General features: G+C 36.0%; 1 protein-coding gene across 3 annotated transcripts in view; it reads left to right on the forward strand.

Moving 5' to 3' along the window:
• Positions 1 to 19,493, forward strand: part of LOC144374396 (cytochrome P450 3A9-like) — a 27,301-nt gene continuing 7,808 nt past the window's right edge. For 2 of the 3 annotated variants that reach the window (XM_078037242.1, XM_078037243.1), the window contains exons 1-5: positions 2 to 138; positions 2,742 to 2,835; positions 11,464 to 11,577; positions 12,023 to 12,111; positions 14,602 to 14,750. In XM_078037242.1, the coding sequence (XP_077893368.1) occupies positions 68 to 138; positions 2,742 to 2,835; positions 11,464 to 11,577; positions 12,023 to 12,111; positions 14,602 to 14,750 (517 nt within the window). In that variant the 5' untranslated portion in view covers positions 2 to 67. Of the gene's footprint in view, positions 139 to 2,741; positions 2,836 to 5,587; positions 5,641 to 7,650; positions 7,751 to 11,463; positions 11,578 to 12,022; positions 12,112 to 14,601; positions 14,751 to 19,493 lie in introns of all 3 variants that reach the window. The other variant, XM_078037244.1, reaches the window with a different exon arrangement.

Consider the following 19,493-nt stretch of genomic DNA (forward strand, 5'->3'; position numbering starts at 1 on the left):
AAAAAAAAAAAAAAAAAAAAAAAAAAAAAAACAATTAAGAAGACAGAACTGCTGAAGAAAAGTGGTGATGGATCTGATCTCCAATTCTTCCATAGAGACCTGGGTCCTCCTGGCTATCTTCCTGGTGCTCCTATATCTGTGAGTAGCTGTCTAGTCTCCTCTCCACTGTTACCCTGGAGGTGGGGACATAATCATGTTCCTCTTTTCTTTGTCTATTTGAAAGATCAAAAGAGATTATGGAGTTGAAATTTCTATAAACACTTAAAAAGTTTCTATTGAGCATGCCTGGCCCCATCTCCTTTCCTAACACATAAATTGGCCTCACTGAATTACAAATTGACACATTTTTGGCAAAAAAGCCCACATAGTAGAAAAAAAATTCAGAAGACAGAACTGCTGAACAAATGGTGAGTTCTTGTGGATAGGGAAATTGGTGTTGAGATTTGTTTCTGGGGGTTATCTGATTGGCTCTGTGTTTCACCTAGAGGAATAAACCAGAATTCAGCATATACAGATAATTAATAACTATTATCACATGCAGTGGGAACCTCACTCCCTTTCAAACTTAGGGAATTCTGGGGAAAACTAGTTTACTTGGGTTTTGTCTCTTTATCTTCTTGGATTTCTGCCTATTGCAGAAGACATGCAAGAGGACTATCCCCTGTGCATGTGGTGACTCCTGCCCCCTCTTGCCCCCAGCACCCTCTATATAACACACCAATTTCCCCTCAGACTCCCTGGAAGGTTGACTGCACAATTCCCTCTTTTTCTCCTGGCACTTTCCTCTCTTGTAAAACTCAATTATTTCACCCTGAAATTCACAGAACTGTTTTCTTGTAAATGATAAGTGTCTAGAGCAGAGAATACCTGACAGAAATTTTAAGAAGTTTTATTCTTTCCTTTTGTATTATTTTTGCTCTCTCTGAGATATTAGCATCAGTAAAGAGACTTATTATCCCTCAATATGAAACAGTCTAGCAGCGTGAACAACATCACAAAGCCAAATTGGCTTTACTTCTTTTCCTTTACACTCCAACATAAACGCATGAATGAATATCATCTAGTAGGGAAATTGCTTTTACTAATGGGATCCTGACATCATGAAACAGAGGGAAAGAGGTTATTTTGATTGTGGGTAGGAGAGATTCCACACAGGTCACATCTGACATTTGTCTCAATTTCACTCTTAAAAATAAGGAATCAAAATAGCATGGAAAATGAAAATATAGATCTGTCTTTTATTGTCTGAAAGAAAAGGTACTACTAATTCAGGGTGTTGTGGCAACATAATCCTCTCTCTGCAGACATTCTCTAGTGAATCAATGTAGTTTAATTTTACTGTATGTAATGACAGGATTTGTACAGAGTATGTGAAAACTATACTGCCTTAAAAATTCTCCTCCAAAGAAGCAGCAAGTTCTTATTCAACTGTCTGGAACACATTATGGATTCTTATTTTATGTTGCATATTGTCTGCTCTGTCATCAGGACTGTAACTAAAATTTGGAAGGTCACCTTCTATGTAGTTAAAAGGAATTGCTGGGCATGTTGAGCTATTTAAACATGCCAGACTTTTCTCTTCTGTGCTACTATGGGGCAATCTTTGCAAGACTGGTTGTTTCGTGATTGAAGTAGCTGCCAGGAATCTCTTGTTCACCATTTTTCCTTTACCTAGTCTTTTATCTATTATCAATGCTGATAGGGGTGAAGATTTTAGGATCCAGAACCCTCAGGCATGGGGATGTGAACATGACACATCTGTGTTGCAGGTTGGCTAGCCCAAGGAAGCACCAGCCTTTGTGGGTTTTCATACAAGGAGAGTTGATGTATAGAGGCAATACAAAAATTTATTTTATGATTGACTGCCTTGGTAAACATGAGCATGCCTAACACTGTGCTGCCATCTGAGCATCACCAGTTGGAGGATCAGACTCAATGAGAGGAGGAATGGCCTGGAGATGATTCCTCAGTCATTTATTCCTCACAGTAGCACTAAAAGTCTAAGGAAACTCAGCCGTCCTTCTTGCTCAAGTCACTTAGATTGTCTGACAATGGACTTGGGTGACACTCAACTTAGCTCACGTTGGTATAAAGCCAATGGAAGTCCCAGTTTTCTTAAATGTCACATTTGTCATTCAACAGAAATAAGAATACTATGACTGCTTCCAAATATCCATGTGAAGTCAAATTTAAAGAAGGGCTGAATGCTGAACCAGAGACATGGCATAGAAAGAAGGAAAAGTATGAAAGGTTTATGACCAAATTGCAAAAAATAATGTTACCATAGGTTCTCAGTGGACACTGTGTGCTTGAATGGATTTGGTTACTCAAAATCTCATAATGAAAGGCATGTCAAAGCATTGGCCCTTTTTTACTAGGAATCTCTACGTTAAGGAAAGGTTAACATACCAAATACACATAGCAACTGTGATGCCCTGGCAGAATGCCAGCCTGACCTTCTCAGGCGCAGTCAAGGCTGGGAATGTTTATTAAGAACAAACCCAATTATTGGGGCAATGAAGACTCAAGTTCTTTTACCAAATCATTGTGCCTCTTGTGGCAGGAAGTTATCTCTAAGTGGTGTTGGAAAACAGAATGTGCCAGTTGGAGTTTTTGTTGTTATGTATCACCGACATGTTACCTATCTCACTGCTTGGTCCAGTTTCTAAGTCAGAGACTGGTCAGGACCTTATCTATAGAATGACAATCAGGGTGACCCGGCTTTCTATTTCACTTTATAGATATGGAACCTACTCTCATGGGCTATTTAAGAAGCTGGGAATACCTGGGCCAACACCTTTGCCTTTATTTGGAACTCTTCTGTACTACCGCAAGGTCAGTGTGCTTGAGCTCCCTCTATTTTATCTCCTGAGTACAAATGCCAGTTTAGTGTCATCAATAAAAATGTTTATCTTCAAGAGAAATTTAGTAGTTTTTATCCTTTGAGAAACAATGTTCAGGCCCCTCCTGGAGCATGGGCAGGTTTTCCCTGGAGCTCTGATGTCAACTCTTCAAGAGCCTCAGTGGAACAGCTTGGATCTCTCGTACATCTGCATTTGATTTTCATGATGTTGTTCAGACTTTGAATTTTTCATAAAAATGATTTTTAACTTGCTCGGTGCACATTTCCACGACGATTATATTGTGCTTAGTATTTGAGCAAAAAATCTGTGAAAGAGGGCATGGTAAACACCTTCAAACATTCCTATTCTTTGCAAGGTCTCATGAGTCCCTTTGTAAATTAAAAATGAAACTACAATTTCTGAAGTACCCCAAGCATTCATAAGTTGACAATTTGCACATACTTAATTTTTGAATATGTAAATACCCTGTGGTTATTTCCATGGCTTCACCCAAGTTTTACTTCCTGTGACATATTTGGAGAATTTAACAGATGAAACGACAGCATTCTGCATTTCTTCTTATCATTCAAAGATAGCACCCTAGCAGTGAGTCTTAGCAACAAATAAGTATGAATGAGATAAGTTAGCCCTTGTATATGGATTTCACATAATTAAACACAAGATGTGTATTGTTTTTTAACAAAGGCAGTATCACATATAAAATGAGCAGTAATCACATGATTTAAAAAAATTTAAATTTTTAAACTAAATACAAGGTAACATGTTCCACAAGAAATGTGAATTTTCATCAAGCCTTTGTCATTAACCCGTTTAGATATCTGACTCGGGGCCTGACTCTTGACAGAAATTTATGAGCTCAAAACCAGAGGCCAGAAAAAAATGCTACACTCTGCTCAGATTATCTCTTCCAAACACTGAGGCTTGTTTATCATACTCTAATTCTATAATTCTGAGCATAATTATAGACCCCCCTGAGAATTATAGGCCCCCTGACACCCTGAGAATTCCATTCTGCTATTCCTGCTGAAAAGGCATTATTTTCTATTTACGCTTTCCAGATAAACAGTATACTAGACAGGCTGTAAGATCCACATAATTGGGGATCTCCCTGTGCATCATGAAAACATCATCCCTGAAATATAGCAATAGGAAGATTTCTTTTTAAGTGTTAGAAAAAAAAAACTTAGAGCAAGTACTTAATTTGTTGACTCCCATGGGTAGGAGTTGCATCTCTCCATCTTTTCCACTTTGATCTGGAAAAACAGAAGGTGACTCCATTTTGGCAATCCTTACTTGTTCTTTCTCACTCCACAACATGCATGAGAATCACTGTTATGGTCTTGGTATCCCTCAGAAGCTCATCTATGAGGCAATGTAAGAAAGTTCAGAAATAAAGTGATTGAATCGTGAAATCCTTAATCTACTCTATACTATTTCCTCAGTAAGGATTAATTGGGGGCAACTGTAAGCAGGTAGGGTATTGTTGGAAGAGGTGGGTCACTGGGGGCCTGGCTTCAGGGCATACATTTTGTCCCTAGTTAGTGGAGTTTCTGTCTGATTCCTAATGCCACATCCTGAGCTGCTTTATTCCTTCACACTCTTCTGCAATGCTATTCTGCCTCACCACAGACCACAGCAACACAGGAAGCGATGTATGAACTGAGACCTCTGAAAATGTGAGCCCAGTAAATCTTAGTTTTCTACATGGTTCTTGTCAGAGTCACAGTAGTGAAATAGTCAGCTAAACTACTCACATCAACATGGTCAACTTAGAGGTGACTGGTGCCTTGACCTTCCTCATTTCCCCAGTATTCTACGGAGATTCATGAAAGAAATGAAAAAAGATCTGGGGATGAATGAGTGAAGTGGCCTTGAGAATATCCCTGGGAAACTCACTCACTTTTTCTCAGCTTTGATTTTTTCACATCCAGGTGGAAGGAATGACTCAAATTTGGCAGGATTTCAAAACAGTCCATGAACATGAGAAAATGATACAGAAAACTAGACTTGCTTCATATTCATACTCAAGGACAATTAGTGAAACTATATCACACACCTGTAGTCCCAACCACTCTGGAGGCTGAGGTAAGAGAATCACAAATTCAAGGTTCATAGGAAACATGGCAATACCTTGTCTAAAAAAAAAAGAGGATAATTTCTTCAATATGTACAACACTTCAAGAAAATTCAAGATGGACTCTAAATTCCCTTTTCTAATATGCTGCAGTCTGGCTGGGCACAAATTAACCAAGCCGCCACAAAGCCTTGTAGGTTCAAACAGCAACTCTTTATTCTGGAACTCTCACCAGCACTCTACATACACTTCCCAGGAACACACTCCCTCCACAGGGCTCCACGCAGTCAATTCTCTCTGAACCCCAAGAGAACTCAATGGGAACTCAAAAGTAGCGAGCACCAGAGGCAGCAGGATCCGCTCTAATCCCAGAGCCACCCTAATCTCAGAGCAGGGTCATCTTTTAACCATTCCCTTCAGCAAAATGCCAGGCATCATTCTGACTAAACTGTGGCTCTCAACACTAATATCCCATTTATTTTCTCTTCTTTGCCTTTGGATGACTTAGAATAAGAGCTTCCCTCTAACTGCCAGTTATAGACCATATTCCAGTCTGATTTCAAGGGATTCTAATTATTGGTTCCTGAATTAAAAGCAGGGTTCAATATTTTCAAAATAACAATATAAATTCTCTTGTTTCTCCACCCAGAGTTTTTGGCAGTATGATGTCCAATGTCATAAAAAGTATGGGAAAATGTGGGGGTGAGTGCCACGTCCAGCTAATGGGAACCGAGTCCGGCGAGAGACATCGAGGTTAAAAAATAAAAAAATCAAAGGACACCAAGGTTCTTCATCCAGGAGGAGGCATGTGTGCGCTTTATTGCCAAATTTGTTCTCCTTAAATATCTTTTGTAACAGGGGAAATGACTCAAAGGCGAGGAGAAAAGAGTAATAACTGTGTCCTTGGGTTATCGTCATGTCCCCTTTCAGGAGGCTCGAACAGGTCAAGCTGTTCCGAGAGACACATATGCTCGAGGTAGATAAACTGAAAACTGCAAGCCTGTATCACGGCCTTGTGAGCTGGCCACCTGCATCACGGCCTTGTGAGCTGGCCACATTGACATGCAGAACAAGGAATTGGGGGCTGGGCCCCGGGGGACAGGGAAGGCCTGCTACCAGCAGGTGAGTATTTTGGAAACTTCCCTTGAGTAGACTTATTAAATGAGGCACTCCAGGGCAAGAGGACAATGCCAGCCCAGAGCTATTACTGGGAATTGATTACATAAAGCTTTTAGAGGCTCCTCCTCCTGTCAAGAGTCCCATATTTCACCAGATGTCATGGTTCATGGACAAGAATGTCATACTTTTTACTTTTCTCAGTCTCTGATGACCCAAAAACTCTTGGCCTCACCTTCTCTCTAGTGCCCAGCCTCTACCCCCTTTTCCATTTTTTTCTTCATTAGGAGCCTTTAATACTGCATAGGAGACATTAAGTCAGACCTTCCTAAAATGTTCACCACGCATGGCTTAATCTACTTTCAAGATTGTCACATTGAATAAAAGTGACCTTTATATAAATTTTGGGGTTATTATGTACATTTGAAAGAAAAGAGGAGACAGAGATGAACAGATTGGGAAATGATTTGACCTCTGCTTTCTTTTGTTTTAACTTTCTCTGCAAGTGTGAAGTCTTGGAGATTTCATTTGTTTTTCCCTGACAATTAGGAGTTTTCACTAGAAGTATACACAGGGATTTCTCTGCCTACCTCATTCTACTGACTTTCAAGAATAGACTTCCAGTACATTTTAAACCACTGTGTTTCCATGGGCTTATGTACTTCATAATCTGCTAGGGTGAAAACAGCTAATTTCAGTAGCCATTTTCTTAATAATTCTTGATGAAAGCAGCTCCAGAGGTATTATTGTAGTTCTTGTGTTCTATAAGCAAGTGGAAGAAGGCTTTGCCTCTTCCTCCCTCTTCATTGTCTCTCATCAAGTCCTCAAAACAGCAGAGCTGGCCACATCATCCTACCTAACTGGCATGGCTCATAAAGGCCATGTTGTTGATTGGAAAGAGCACACAGGGCTGAGTCCCCACTGATACAACCTTAGCCATCTCTTGTATCTTAAGCACTTGTAAGAACTTAATAATTTACTTGTCTATTTTTCTCTAATTTAATATACTTTCACATCAGAAGAAACAATTAAAGCATAAAAAGAGAACCTTCAGAAGTGGATAAAATCTTTGCCCCCTGAACTTCATTTATGGTGTTAATATTCACAATATTAATAAGCTTAACACCAACAAAACAAATAACCCAATCAATAAATGGGCAAAATGACTGAGCAGACCCTTCTCAAAAGAAGAAATACAAATTACCAATGAATATATGAAAAAATGTTTAACATATCTCCCAATTAGAGAAGTGCAGATTAAAACTGCACTGATTATAAAATATTTTTAAATACAAAATTATTAGAGAATGAGGTAGAAAACATGTACGCACCATTTAGACATCTCTGACCAGGCTCTTCTTATAAAGAGTTTCTTTATCTTTAAATATCCCTTCCCTGCTTCAGGTACATGACCTTCATTTTATATGTCCAGAATGTTCTTGTGTGTCATTACCTAACTTGAACTTGTATCTAGTGTCACTGTGCATTCTATAGTCAGGCATACAAATTATGGAATATCAGTTTGGATTCCTGGGTGTTGCTCTAACTGAAGAATATGTCTTAGTAGGTTTAATGAGCTCTTCTTTCCCAACACAGATTGTATGATGGTCAACAGCCTGTGTTGGTTATTACGGATCCAGAGATGATCAAAACAGTGCTGGTGAAAGAATGTTATTCTGTTTTTACAAATAGGGCAGTAAGCATTAATTTTTTTAAAATTTCTTTTTTTTAATTGATTTTTTAAAAATAAATTACAGCAGAATGCATTACAATTATTATCACACATATATAACACAATTTTTCATATCTATGGTTGTATATAAAGTATGTTGACACCAATTCATGTCTTCACACATGTACTTTGGATAATGATGTGTATCACATTTCATCATTTTTGCTAACCCCCGCCCCTTCCCTTTCTCTCTAACCCCTCTGCCCTATCTAGAGTTTATACATTCCTCCCATTCAACCCCTCCCTAACCCATCATGAATCAGCTTTCTTATATCAGAGAAAACATTTGGCATTTGTTTTTTTGTGGATGGGCTAACTTCACTTAGCATTATCTTTTCCAATGCCATCCATTTATCTACAAACACCATGATTGCATTCTCTTTTATTGTGGAGTAAAATTTCATTGGGAATATATCCCCCCCCTTTTTATCCATTCATCCACTGAAGAGCATCTAGGTTGGTTCCACAGTTTTGCTATAGTGAATTGCGCTGCTATAAAACACTGATGAGGCTGTGTCCCTGTAGTATGCTGATTTTAAGTCCTTTGGGTATAAACCAAAGGCAGGGATAGCTGGGTCAAATAATGGTTCCATTTCAAGATTTCCAAGGAATCTCCATACTGCATTACATATTGGCTTCATCAATTTGCAATCCTACCAACAAAGTATGAGTATGCTGCTTTCTCCCTATGCTCGCCAATATTTATTGTTGTTTATCTTCATAATAATTGCCATTCTGACTGGAGTGACATGATAGTGGTTTTGATTTGCATTTCTCTGATTGCTAAAGATGATGAATAGATTTTAATATATTTGTTGATTGAGCTTATATCATTTTCTGTGAAGTGTATGCTAAGGTTATTTTTAAAAATACAAATATTTATTGATTAAATTTGTGTCTTGGAGTAATCACAGCTTCACAGAAATTAGCTCCAAAACTGTTCAAGGAAGTTTCATAAAACTTTTCTTCTGTTTTTCCCAATTGACATGCTTTGAATATCATATTACTTATCTCTGAATGTAGTCTATTCCTGTTATTAGAGTAACCAGAAATTGACATTGATATAATCCACAGAACTTATTTAGATTTCACCAGTTTTATGTGCCCGTGTACATAAGAGCCTATGTACATTTGGGCAAAATTGCTGCTGTGGATAAATCCATATAATCATCAGCTTTTTTGGGATATAGTGATCCCCAAGGCTCCCTCTTGCTAGTCTTTTCAAGTCCTGATGGGTCACTTGTCTTTTCCTCTTAACAGGGTCTCCATAAGAGCAAGTATTGTCTTTTATGGGGGACGCTAATACATGAAAAGCTTTGCCTCTAACTTCTGTGTTGTTCTTGTTTCTCTCCTAAAAGTTATAGACTTTACAATTTACATAAAAACCTATGATCTATGTCATGCTAATTTTAAAACAAGGTGAGGGTTCATTTGTTGTTGTTGTCTTGTTTTGTTGGTCTGTGGCTGTCCAGTTGTTTCAGTACCATCTTTAGAAAGACTGTTCTCCCTCTGATCATTCTGTTTACACCATTGCAAAGCATTCATTTGGGCTGAGAGGGTGTGTCTATTTTTCACTCTGTTTTATTTTAGTTGTGCCTGTGCTCTTCTCTCCATTGTGTTTTTTCTTGCAATGAGTTTCATTACCACTTTAAGTACCAACCTTGGGGGATGGTGACTATGTTAATAAAGCAAAGGAAAAAATATGTTATCATCTTGGGGCCAGGGTTGTGTGGTTCAGTGGTACAGTGCTTGCCTAACATGTGTAAAGGGCTGGGTTCAGTCCCCTGCACCACATAAAAAAAAATAAAATAAAAATATTGTGTCCATCTACAACTATATATATATATATAGACAAAGAAGTTACCATCTTAACTTTTCTATGCATGCATTTGCCCCTTAGTTCAAAAAAATGTGACACCTCATCTGGGGGAGTCCCTAGTATTATCATCAGAACAGGGAAGACTAGTGGCCTCTCTCAGTGGGTTTTATTGTAATGAACTGGTCTTTGCTTCTGGCTTGTTGGTTTTTCTAATGAATTCATAGCCTCAGAATGCTGAGCTGACTTCTCAAACTCCTGTCTCCTGGTGTGTTAAGTTAGCATTAGAGACTATCATACTGTTTAACTCCTTATTTTCTGTTATGTTTGTATGTGGTGCTGAGGATCAAACCTGGACTGCATGCATGTCAGGCAAGCGCGCTACCGCTTGAGCCACATCCCCAGGCCTCCCACTTTATTTATGTTGGTTTTTTAATTTTTCATACAAATTCAGAATAAGTTTGTCTGCAAAAACCCACTTGGTGAGATTTTGATAAGAATTCAATCAAATCTATAGATTACTTTGGAGAAAATCTGTATCTTTTCTGGGTTGAATCTTTCAATACATGTTATGCTTCTCCATTTCTTGAGATTTTCTTTAATATCTTTGATCAACATTTTATACTTTTCTGCATAGCAATCCTGTACTTGTGTTTATATCTGTTCCTAATGTGTTTCATTTTCTTTGGAGTGACAGTGAATAGTATTGTGTTTTTAATGTTTTTTTTTTTTTTTTTACATTTCCCTTGTTTTTATATAGCTTGTTTTTGCATGTTAATACTGTATCTTACAACCTTGGTGAACCTATTTATTAGTTCTAGAAGTTTTAAAATATTCTTTGAGATTTTTCACATTGATAATTTTGTCCCCTGAAGACAGGGTCACTTCAGGTTCTTTCATTTGCAATTTTTATGCCTTTTTAAAAACATTGTCCCATTGCTCCAGTACAAATTTAGAGTATAGTAATATTGGATAAGAATGATAAAAGTAGAAAACTATACATTCTTCCTGAACTTAGGAGAATAGATTCACCATTTCACCAGTAAATGTTATGTTACCTTAAGGTTTTGTTGTTGGTTTTGGGTTTTTTAGTATATAGAGTCTGTTTCAGATTTAAGAAGTTTTTTTTTTTTCTTCCTAGTGTTTTGAGCTTTCATCATGAATGAGAACTGGATGTGTACCATTATAAATAAAACACAGTGTTGGAAGCTGAATGACAGCTTCCAGAAGGTTGGATTGACAGGCCAGTCTCAAGCTGGGAAACATAATTATCTTTCCTTTTCCTTCTGTCCCTCCATGTTTGTGTAGTGGGAGATGATTCAACAAATGTGCTTCCATATAATTGCATAATTTTTTCAGAATTCAGAAGAAGTTCCTAATCTTTTAAGTTATTAGATACTATATTTAAGTGGCTATATCCTGGCATCCCTTGCAAGACATTTATGCTGTACATATATGGAAAAGCATAACTGGTCTAGGCAACCTAGTTTTCCAAGGTTATCTGGATGACTGTCATCAATCAGTTTTTTCCTGTGCTGCCTGTATAGGATGCCCTAGGTCATAATGCTCTCTGTACCCTGGAAGAACAGTTTACCTACCATGAGGGGTCTTTGTATTTACACAGCAGCTGTAATATAAATACTGAACATGCATCTGGTGGCTGGGTACCCCCTCTACCCTCACAAAAGAAGAGGAATTTGGGATAAAAGTTTATGGAGCATCTAACACAGGGAGAGCCCCCTAGTAGACACTCAGTAAATAACTGATTAAAAAAACTGATACCTGTTTAACAAGTTCTCTACAATGTGGAGACTTCCAAAACATACCTCATACAAAATGTCTTTTTTTGTGTGAACTTCAGGTAGTTTTGCCATTGGGATTTATGCAAAAAGCTCTATTTGCAGCAAGGGATGAAGAGTGGAAGAGATTTCGAGTCTTGCTGTCGCCAGTGTTCTCCAGTGGGAAACTCAAGCAGGTAATAAACTAAGAGGACTTTAGTTAAAAACTTAAATAAGGATTTGGGGATAGGACATGTGTGAGAACATCATCGTTTTCCAAAGAATATTTCACTAAGTTTGAAATTTCTAATTAAAAAAAACTAAAAGTAAATATCAGAAAGATCAATACAGTAGAAGGAAGGGAACAGAGGGAAGAAAGAGAGGAGAGAAAGGGGAAGTATTGGGACTGAGTTAGAACAAATTATTTTTCCATGCTTTTATAATTATGTCAAAATGAAACTTATTCTTATGGATAAATAAAAAGAACTAATTAAAAATTTCAAATGACCTATTGTTTTTATATCTAGAAGAGATATTATTTTATTCATTATAAATATCTCATACTTTATAATCCTGGGAAAACCAGAGCCTCGGGGACTCGATTCTCCTCTAACTGTGGGTGAAGTTGTGTTTTGTGCTTAGATGATCCCCATCATTAACCAATATGGAGAAGCATTGGTGAAGTACCTGAGCCAGGAAGTGAAGAAAGGCAAGCCTGTCACTGTGAAAGAGTAAGTAGCAGGCAGCTCTGTGGTTCTGAGCTGTTTTAAGACCTTCCAGCACCCTGCCAGGGAACTTAAATTACCACTGTTGAGCTACCCCCTGACCAGACAAAAGTAAGTGTGTGCTGTCACAACCACAATGGTCCACACAAGGAGGAGAGGCTCCTAGGATGAGGCAGGGTGCTGGGACATCTGTGTACAAAAACAGAATTAGTTTATCTGCTTGATCGTCAATGTGGATATTATGTAAGTCAAAACACATATTTTACAATGAAGAACATAATCACTCAGAAGTTGAGGGTAGAGCCTAGGGAATGTTGGATGGGGGGAAGTTTCTGGTACCTATTGAGCAGGGATAGAAAGATATAACACAGAGCTAGGGTTGTAGCTCAGTGGCAGAACACTTGCCTAGCATGTGTAAGGCACTGAGTTTGATCCTCATCATCACATAAAAATAAACTGATAAAATAAAGGCATGCTGTCCTCTACAACTAAAAAAAATATTTAAAAAAAATTAAAAAAGAAAAATACCATGCAGGCCATGGAACAACAAATCTCTTCATGGTTGCACTGAGAATATCAGCAAAATACAAAATATGAAATATTCTCACCACTTGTTCCTCCAGTCTCAACAGAGATAAGGTCCTGAAAAGATATGGATTACAACTACCATATCATTTGTTATATAAAATGGGTTATTTTGACCAATGAACAACCACTGATACTTGGTGAAGGTGATCCCCCACTCACTGCTTGACAGGGTCACAGTGAGAAAAAGTGTTGGAAAAGCCGCTCTCCCACTGTCTTGACAGGGTCACAGTGAGGATGAATGCTGGCAAAGCCATGCTGGTTGGTGGGTAACCGAAACCATGAGACCTTTTTTTTATGTAATTGGGACTTTGCATTTTCATGCATATGCTTCTCACAGGAGGCATGAGTATGTTAAATGCCAAACAAATTAAATCTTAGATGGCTAGAACATAAAAGGTAGTTCATGCCTTGGAGGGTGTCCTACTACCCAACATATCAAGGACAATGTAGAAGGCTATTCTTCTATCTTAGTACATTGTGGACAAACCTAATAACAGACAACAATCATCTTTTGAAAGGTCATGAGAACTAGTGCTCCTTGACTGAGAAACAAAGAAACTCTTTGAGAAAGCAGCTCAAACAGTTTTATGAGAATAAATTTAGGAATTAATTAAAATAGATTTATAAGACACAGTTTTAGAATAATGTTAGAAATATTATTTTATTTAGATTCTTAAGTTTAGAAATTCTTAAGTCTTTAGTTGTATAGGTTTTTGATATGTTTTAAGGATAATTCATAAACTTTAGGATATTTTAAATATAATATTTAAAGGGACATTTTTAGATGGGCATTTTAGATTAAAAATAAAGTACAAGTGTACTTTAGGTTAATGATTGGTTAGGAGACTTAGAGTCTGGTTACGTAGTTTGACATTAGTTAATAAGAAAATAACATATCTTGGGAAAAATAGTAAATCTTGGGAAAATCTGCAAAAGTAAATTAGTGACATATTTTATTAATGATTCTGTACTTTTAATAATTATATAACTGAAGGTCATATCCTGGAAAAATGTAAATTAATGTACCCTCAATCATGGTTAAGGAAATGTCATGTCTCGGCAAAGTTTTAAATTATATAATTAATGACGTATTGTGAATCTATAATGATGAGAAAAATTGTAATAAAAGGGGACGCAGAGAAAGCTGCTTTAGCTCTCTCTCTAGATATTGCTCGAGGGAAGGACTCCTGTCTCATCTTATCGCGGACGCAACTCATCCTTCAGGACTCCCTGGACCCCGCTAGGGCAGGACCCCGGCAGATACTGTCTTGGGAAATCTGAGAGAATATGTTCCCCACGTTGTGAGATCATCCAAGTACATTTTGAGAAAATTTTCAATGTTTTAACTGAGGATATTCTTACTCATTTCCTTTTGTGAGATTCTGCCCTTGGGGCCACTTTGGGTCCTGAAGTTCAGGACCTCTCAGGAGCTGTAGCAGTGGGTGCAGAGAAGGGGGGGCAATGTTTCTGCCTCTCAGAACAGGGTGTTGCTTTTATGTGATGTGCTAGAGAGGAATCAGCTCTGGGCACAGACTGTGCTGAGGCAGGACCTAGGTCAAGGTCACCTATATTGGATCCCCTACCAGGAGTCAATTATAACACCTTGGTTTTGCTGAAGCTCCATACTTAATCATCTTTTATCATCTGTGCTCCACTCACTGAGGTAATTTATCTGATTATGGGTGTCTGTCTCTGTGACTGAACTCCTTGAGCTCACTACCCTAGTATCCCTAACTCCCCTGGCACAGGGGCAGCTGCCTCATGGCATTTGATAGGAGCATGGACTAGTCATTTGATCAACAGATATTTCTGACAGTGTGTGAATGTGCTCATATCACTTCTTCCAGCATGTGTAGTAGGAGAGTAAAGCAGTACAGATTGAAATTTTACATTTCTTTTTCTACTCAGAATTTTGGGGAGCTACAGCATGGACGTGATCGTTAGCACATCTTTTGGAGTTAATGTCAATTCCCTCAACAATGCACAAGATCCATTTGTGAAAAAAGCCAAGAAAGCCATTGGTTCAGATGTCTTCCATCAAATTTTTCTTATAATTAGTATGTGGATCACCGTTTCTTTTTTTTTCTTTTAAAATAACAACTTCATTAAGATATTATTTACATACTATATGCTTCCTTACAATGTAAAACTCCATAATTTTTAGGATGATAAATGATATGTGCAGCCCTCACCATTGTCAAAACTCAGAAAACTCATTATCTTTTAACTGTCAGCTTTCAAAATGGTTTATGCTAAACAAACACTACTGTATTTTCTATTTCTTTAGCCTTGCATATGATGCATACATTATAAAAATGGGGACATACAATATGTGGTCTTTTGTGATGTAAGGTGATATCATTTAGTATTTTGTTTCCAAGTAAAATATATATCAGTATTTCATGTTTATGGCCAAATAATATACCATTGTATAGATATACTACAATTTAGTTATCCTTTCATCAGTTCATAGACATTTATGTTATTTCCACCTTTTGGCTATTATGAATGGTGCCATTATGAACATTAGTGTGAAACTTGTTTGTGAACTCTAGTTTTCAATTTCATCTCAGTATATACTCAGGAGTGAAATTGCTGCCTTACAAAGTACTTCTGTCAGTGTTTTCCATAATAGCTGTACCATTTAATATTCTTACCAAAAGTGTATGAGGGTTCCAATTACTTCACTTATTTTCTAACACTTCCTGTTTCCATCTCTTATTTTAGACATTGTAGTGGATGTGAGATGTCTACTTATGTGGATTTGATTTGCATTTTCCTGTTGGTTACTGATAACAAGCAATGTTAATCACTTTTTTATTTGTTCTTTTCAGATATACATCACGTATTTATAAAAACATAAAGTATACCTTATTCTAATTAGGATGGCAGGCTTGTGGAGGTACATGATGTGGAGATTCACTATGAGGTGTTCATCTATGTACATAGGAAAGATAATTCAGATTCATTATTTTAAAGAACGTCTATCCATATCTTTCCCCACAATTACCTGAAGTATTTGTATTTTTGTTTTGAGGCTTAAGAATTTTACTGGTGTGATTCTGTACCATGTACAACCAGAGGAAGGAAATCTTGTGCTCCATTTGTGTACAATGTGTCAAAATACATTCTACTGTCATGTATAACTAATTGGAACAAATTAAAAATAAAAGAAAAAATAATTTCTAAATAATTTATTTGAAAAAATACTTCTTCATATATTCCTTACACAGTTTCTTATCAGATTATGATTTGAAACAAGCTTTTCCTATTCTATAAATATCTATTTACTTTCTTGATAGTGTCCTTTAAAGCACAAAGTTTTTAGTTTTTTGCAGTTTATTCCTATCATGGAAGGTATTCCATATCCCAACCATTGAAATGAATGAGCTGGATTTCAAAATCTTAAAATGTATTAATATTAAAGCTGTAGTGTTCACAAAAGAAAAGCAATTGATAGTAGATGCATGCAATTTGATGCCATTTATATAAATGTTAGAAACTGAACAGGTCTTGGAAACTTAATGTTTAAATCAGTTTCTTTTATTGTTTGTGCTCCAAGTATCAAATATAAGAATTGATTGAAACCATATTGACTTACATACTTTTTATTGTTTACTACTAAAAATTGTAGTTTAGCTCTGATATTAAGGTAGCCCAATGATTTTAATTTAAGTTTAACATTCAGGGCCAGGTGAGGACAACATGTTATTCTTTTGCATGTGGCTATGTAGTTGTTCCAGCACCATTTTTTGAAGAGTGTCTGCCCTGTTCAATGGCCAGGGCACCTTTCTCAAAATTCCATGGTCCATAGACATGTGGGTTAATTTCTGGACTCTAAATCCTATTCCATTTATCTATATGTTTACCCATCTTGTAGGACCACATTTTATTTTTGCTTTGGAGTAGGTTTTTAAATCAAGAAATGTGAGTCCTACAACTTCAATCTCATTTTCAACATTATTTTAGCTATTCTGTGTTCCTTTGAATTCTATGTGAATTTTAAATCAACTTGCCAATTCCTCAAAGGAGCCAGCTAAGATTCTGTTACAAAGTACATTAGAATCTGCAAATCAATTTCAGTACTATTGCCATTTAAACAATATTAAGTTTTCTGATCCACAAACCTGAGATGTTTTTCCTAGTCATGTAGATCCTCTTTCTTTTATTTCAACAATATTTTGTAGTTATTATTGTGCTTGTCTTGCACCTTTGTTAAATTGATTCCTATGTATTTTATTCTTCTTAATGTCATTGAATATAGAATTATTTTTTAATTTCTTAGTTTTTCTTTTGGGTTGCTTATCACAGTGTAGAGAAATGCAGTTTATTTTTGTGTACTGATCTTGTATCATAAAATGCTGGTGAACTTTTTATTACTTACAGTATTCCAAGAGAAGTGGTGAGAGAGGGATGCTTGTCATGTTCTTGATTTGGGGTAAAACTATTACATTATTAAGCTACAAATTTTCATAGATATCATTTATCAGATTTACAAAATTTCATCCTAGTCCTAATTTGCTGAGGGTTTTATCACAAAAGAATGATTTTGAGAATTATTTTTCGACGGGGAATGTTGGTTTTGATTTTATCAAATGTTTTTTTCTGCATCAATTGAAATAATCCTCTGTGTTGACTTTTTTATTTCATGGATTTGGTGTATTACACAACCATTTCCTGTGTTGTCTTTGCTTGGTATTAGTATTAGGGTAATACTGGACTTTTAGAGTATATTCAGAAATGCTCTTTTAATTTTGAAAGTGTTTTTGAAAAATTGGTATTAGTTCTGTATTTTGTAGAATCTACTATTAAAACAATCAAGATCTGGGTTTGTATTTGTGAATAATTTTCTATTACTAATGCAATCATGTTACATTTTACAAGTTTATTCATGTTGTATATTTACTTCTCAATCAATTTCTGTAGTTTGTGTCTTTTAGGATTTTCTGCACAAATATATGAGAACAAGCAAATTGTTAGAATTCTTTCATAATCCTTCTCCAATGGTAGTAATAAATTCTTTTTTCATTTCTCTTGCTATTCATTTCTTTTTTAATATTTATTTTATCTTTTCATTAACATGTATGAGTTATGCAAATAAATGGAGTTCCATGTGATGTCTCAACACATATACACAGCATACAGAAATGAAATAGAGCCTTTCTTTATCCACCTTCTGCCATAGCCCTTTCCAACCTTTAATAATCACTATTATACATTCAGGTCAAATATTTTTACCTTTCACACATGAGAAAAAACATGTGGTACTTGTACTGATGTGTCTAGTTTAGTTCATAAGCTGAATGTCCTCTAATTCCATCCACTTTTAGCTACAAAATACAGAATTTCATTCTTCTTTATGGATGAATGTTCCATTGGGCATATATGTATGTGTGGGTATATATATTTTTTATTTTAATATATATTATAAATACATAAATTTTATATTATAATATATAATAAATAAATATATATATATATATATCACTTTCTTTATCCATGCATTGATGGATACCTAGATTTAATGCACATATCAGGTATTCAGAATAATATAGAAATAAATCTGGATGTACAGATGTTCCAATCATATAGAAAAAATATATTAATATAAAATATGTTTTATATATCTATAAAGTATTACATATATAAATGATATATATTTTCATAATATAACAAATTTTTAAAAACATAATGGCCAAACACCCAAGTAATCCAGTTTAAATATAGAAAAATTCTCCAAATAGTTATTTCTCAAAAAAAAATGACTTAAAAATACATGAAAAAACTATTCAATATCACTTGGTGTAAGGGAAATGCAAATAAAAACTACAATAAGACATCATCTCACCCTGGTTAGAATGACCATTATCAAAAAAAGAAAGAATGAATGAAAAAATAACAAATGCTAGTTAGATGTGGAGAAAAATTTCTCTTACATACTGTAGGTAGAAATGTACACAATTCTGGAAAAGAGTGTGAAGGACTCCAAAATAAATAAAAGTAGATATACCTTCTGATCCAGATGCCCATTTCTAGTACATATTGAAGGAAATATCATATGAAACTGTTATGCCTTTGTATTTCTTGGTCAATCTGGCTAATGGTTTGGTGATTTTTATGACATTTTCAAAGGGGTAAGGTGACATATACACACCTTTTGTTTTTGTCGATTTTATTTCTTTTCTATTTCATTTGTTTCAACTTGGGTTTTATGATTTTCTTTCTTATGCTTCCCTTTTGTTTAATTTCCTCTTTTCACCATTTTATGATTTAACTTAGACTATTGACTTGAGAACTATCTTTTATAAAACCTATACATCTGTAGCTATATGTATATGAGCGCTGCTTTTGCTACTTCTCCTAAGTGTGATATAACATGTCATCACCTTAATTCACCTAAAAACAACTTCTAGTTGCTTTTGGATTCCATCTTTCATGCTTGACAGTTGTGTCTGGAAGTTTTATAGTTAATTTGTATTTTTGTCTGAGTTTCCTGATTTTCCATCTGTTATTGATTTCTGGTTTCAGTTCTTGACAGCTGAGAAACATAGGCCAACTTGTACCTATCCTGCCTACTTTTCCTTGAATGCATAATTAATTATAGCACAGAGTATAAACTGTTTTACCCAGAGACCCTATTCCAATACACAAAAGGGTAAGGAGCCAGGGAATTTAATCCTCTTCCTTTTATCAGTCCAGTGGCATTGATGGGGCCACTGATCTCCTGCTATGGTGGCTGCAACCCCATGTATGAAATGCCCTTGCTCAGCCATGAACCAGACACCAGGTACTGGCCACAG

Source organism: Ictidomys tridecemlineatus, unplaced genomic scaffold (genome assembly GCF_052094955.1).
Source record: "Ictidomys tridecemlineatus isolate mIctTri1 unplaced genomic scaffold, mIctTri1.hap1 Scaffold_67, whole genome shotgun sequence".
In the NCBI taxonomy this organism is placed as follows: domain Eukaryota; kingdom Metazoa; phylum Chordata; class Mammalia; order Rodentia; family Sciuridae; genus Ictidomys; species Ictidomys tridecemlineatus.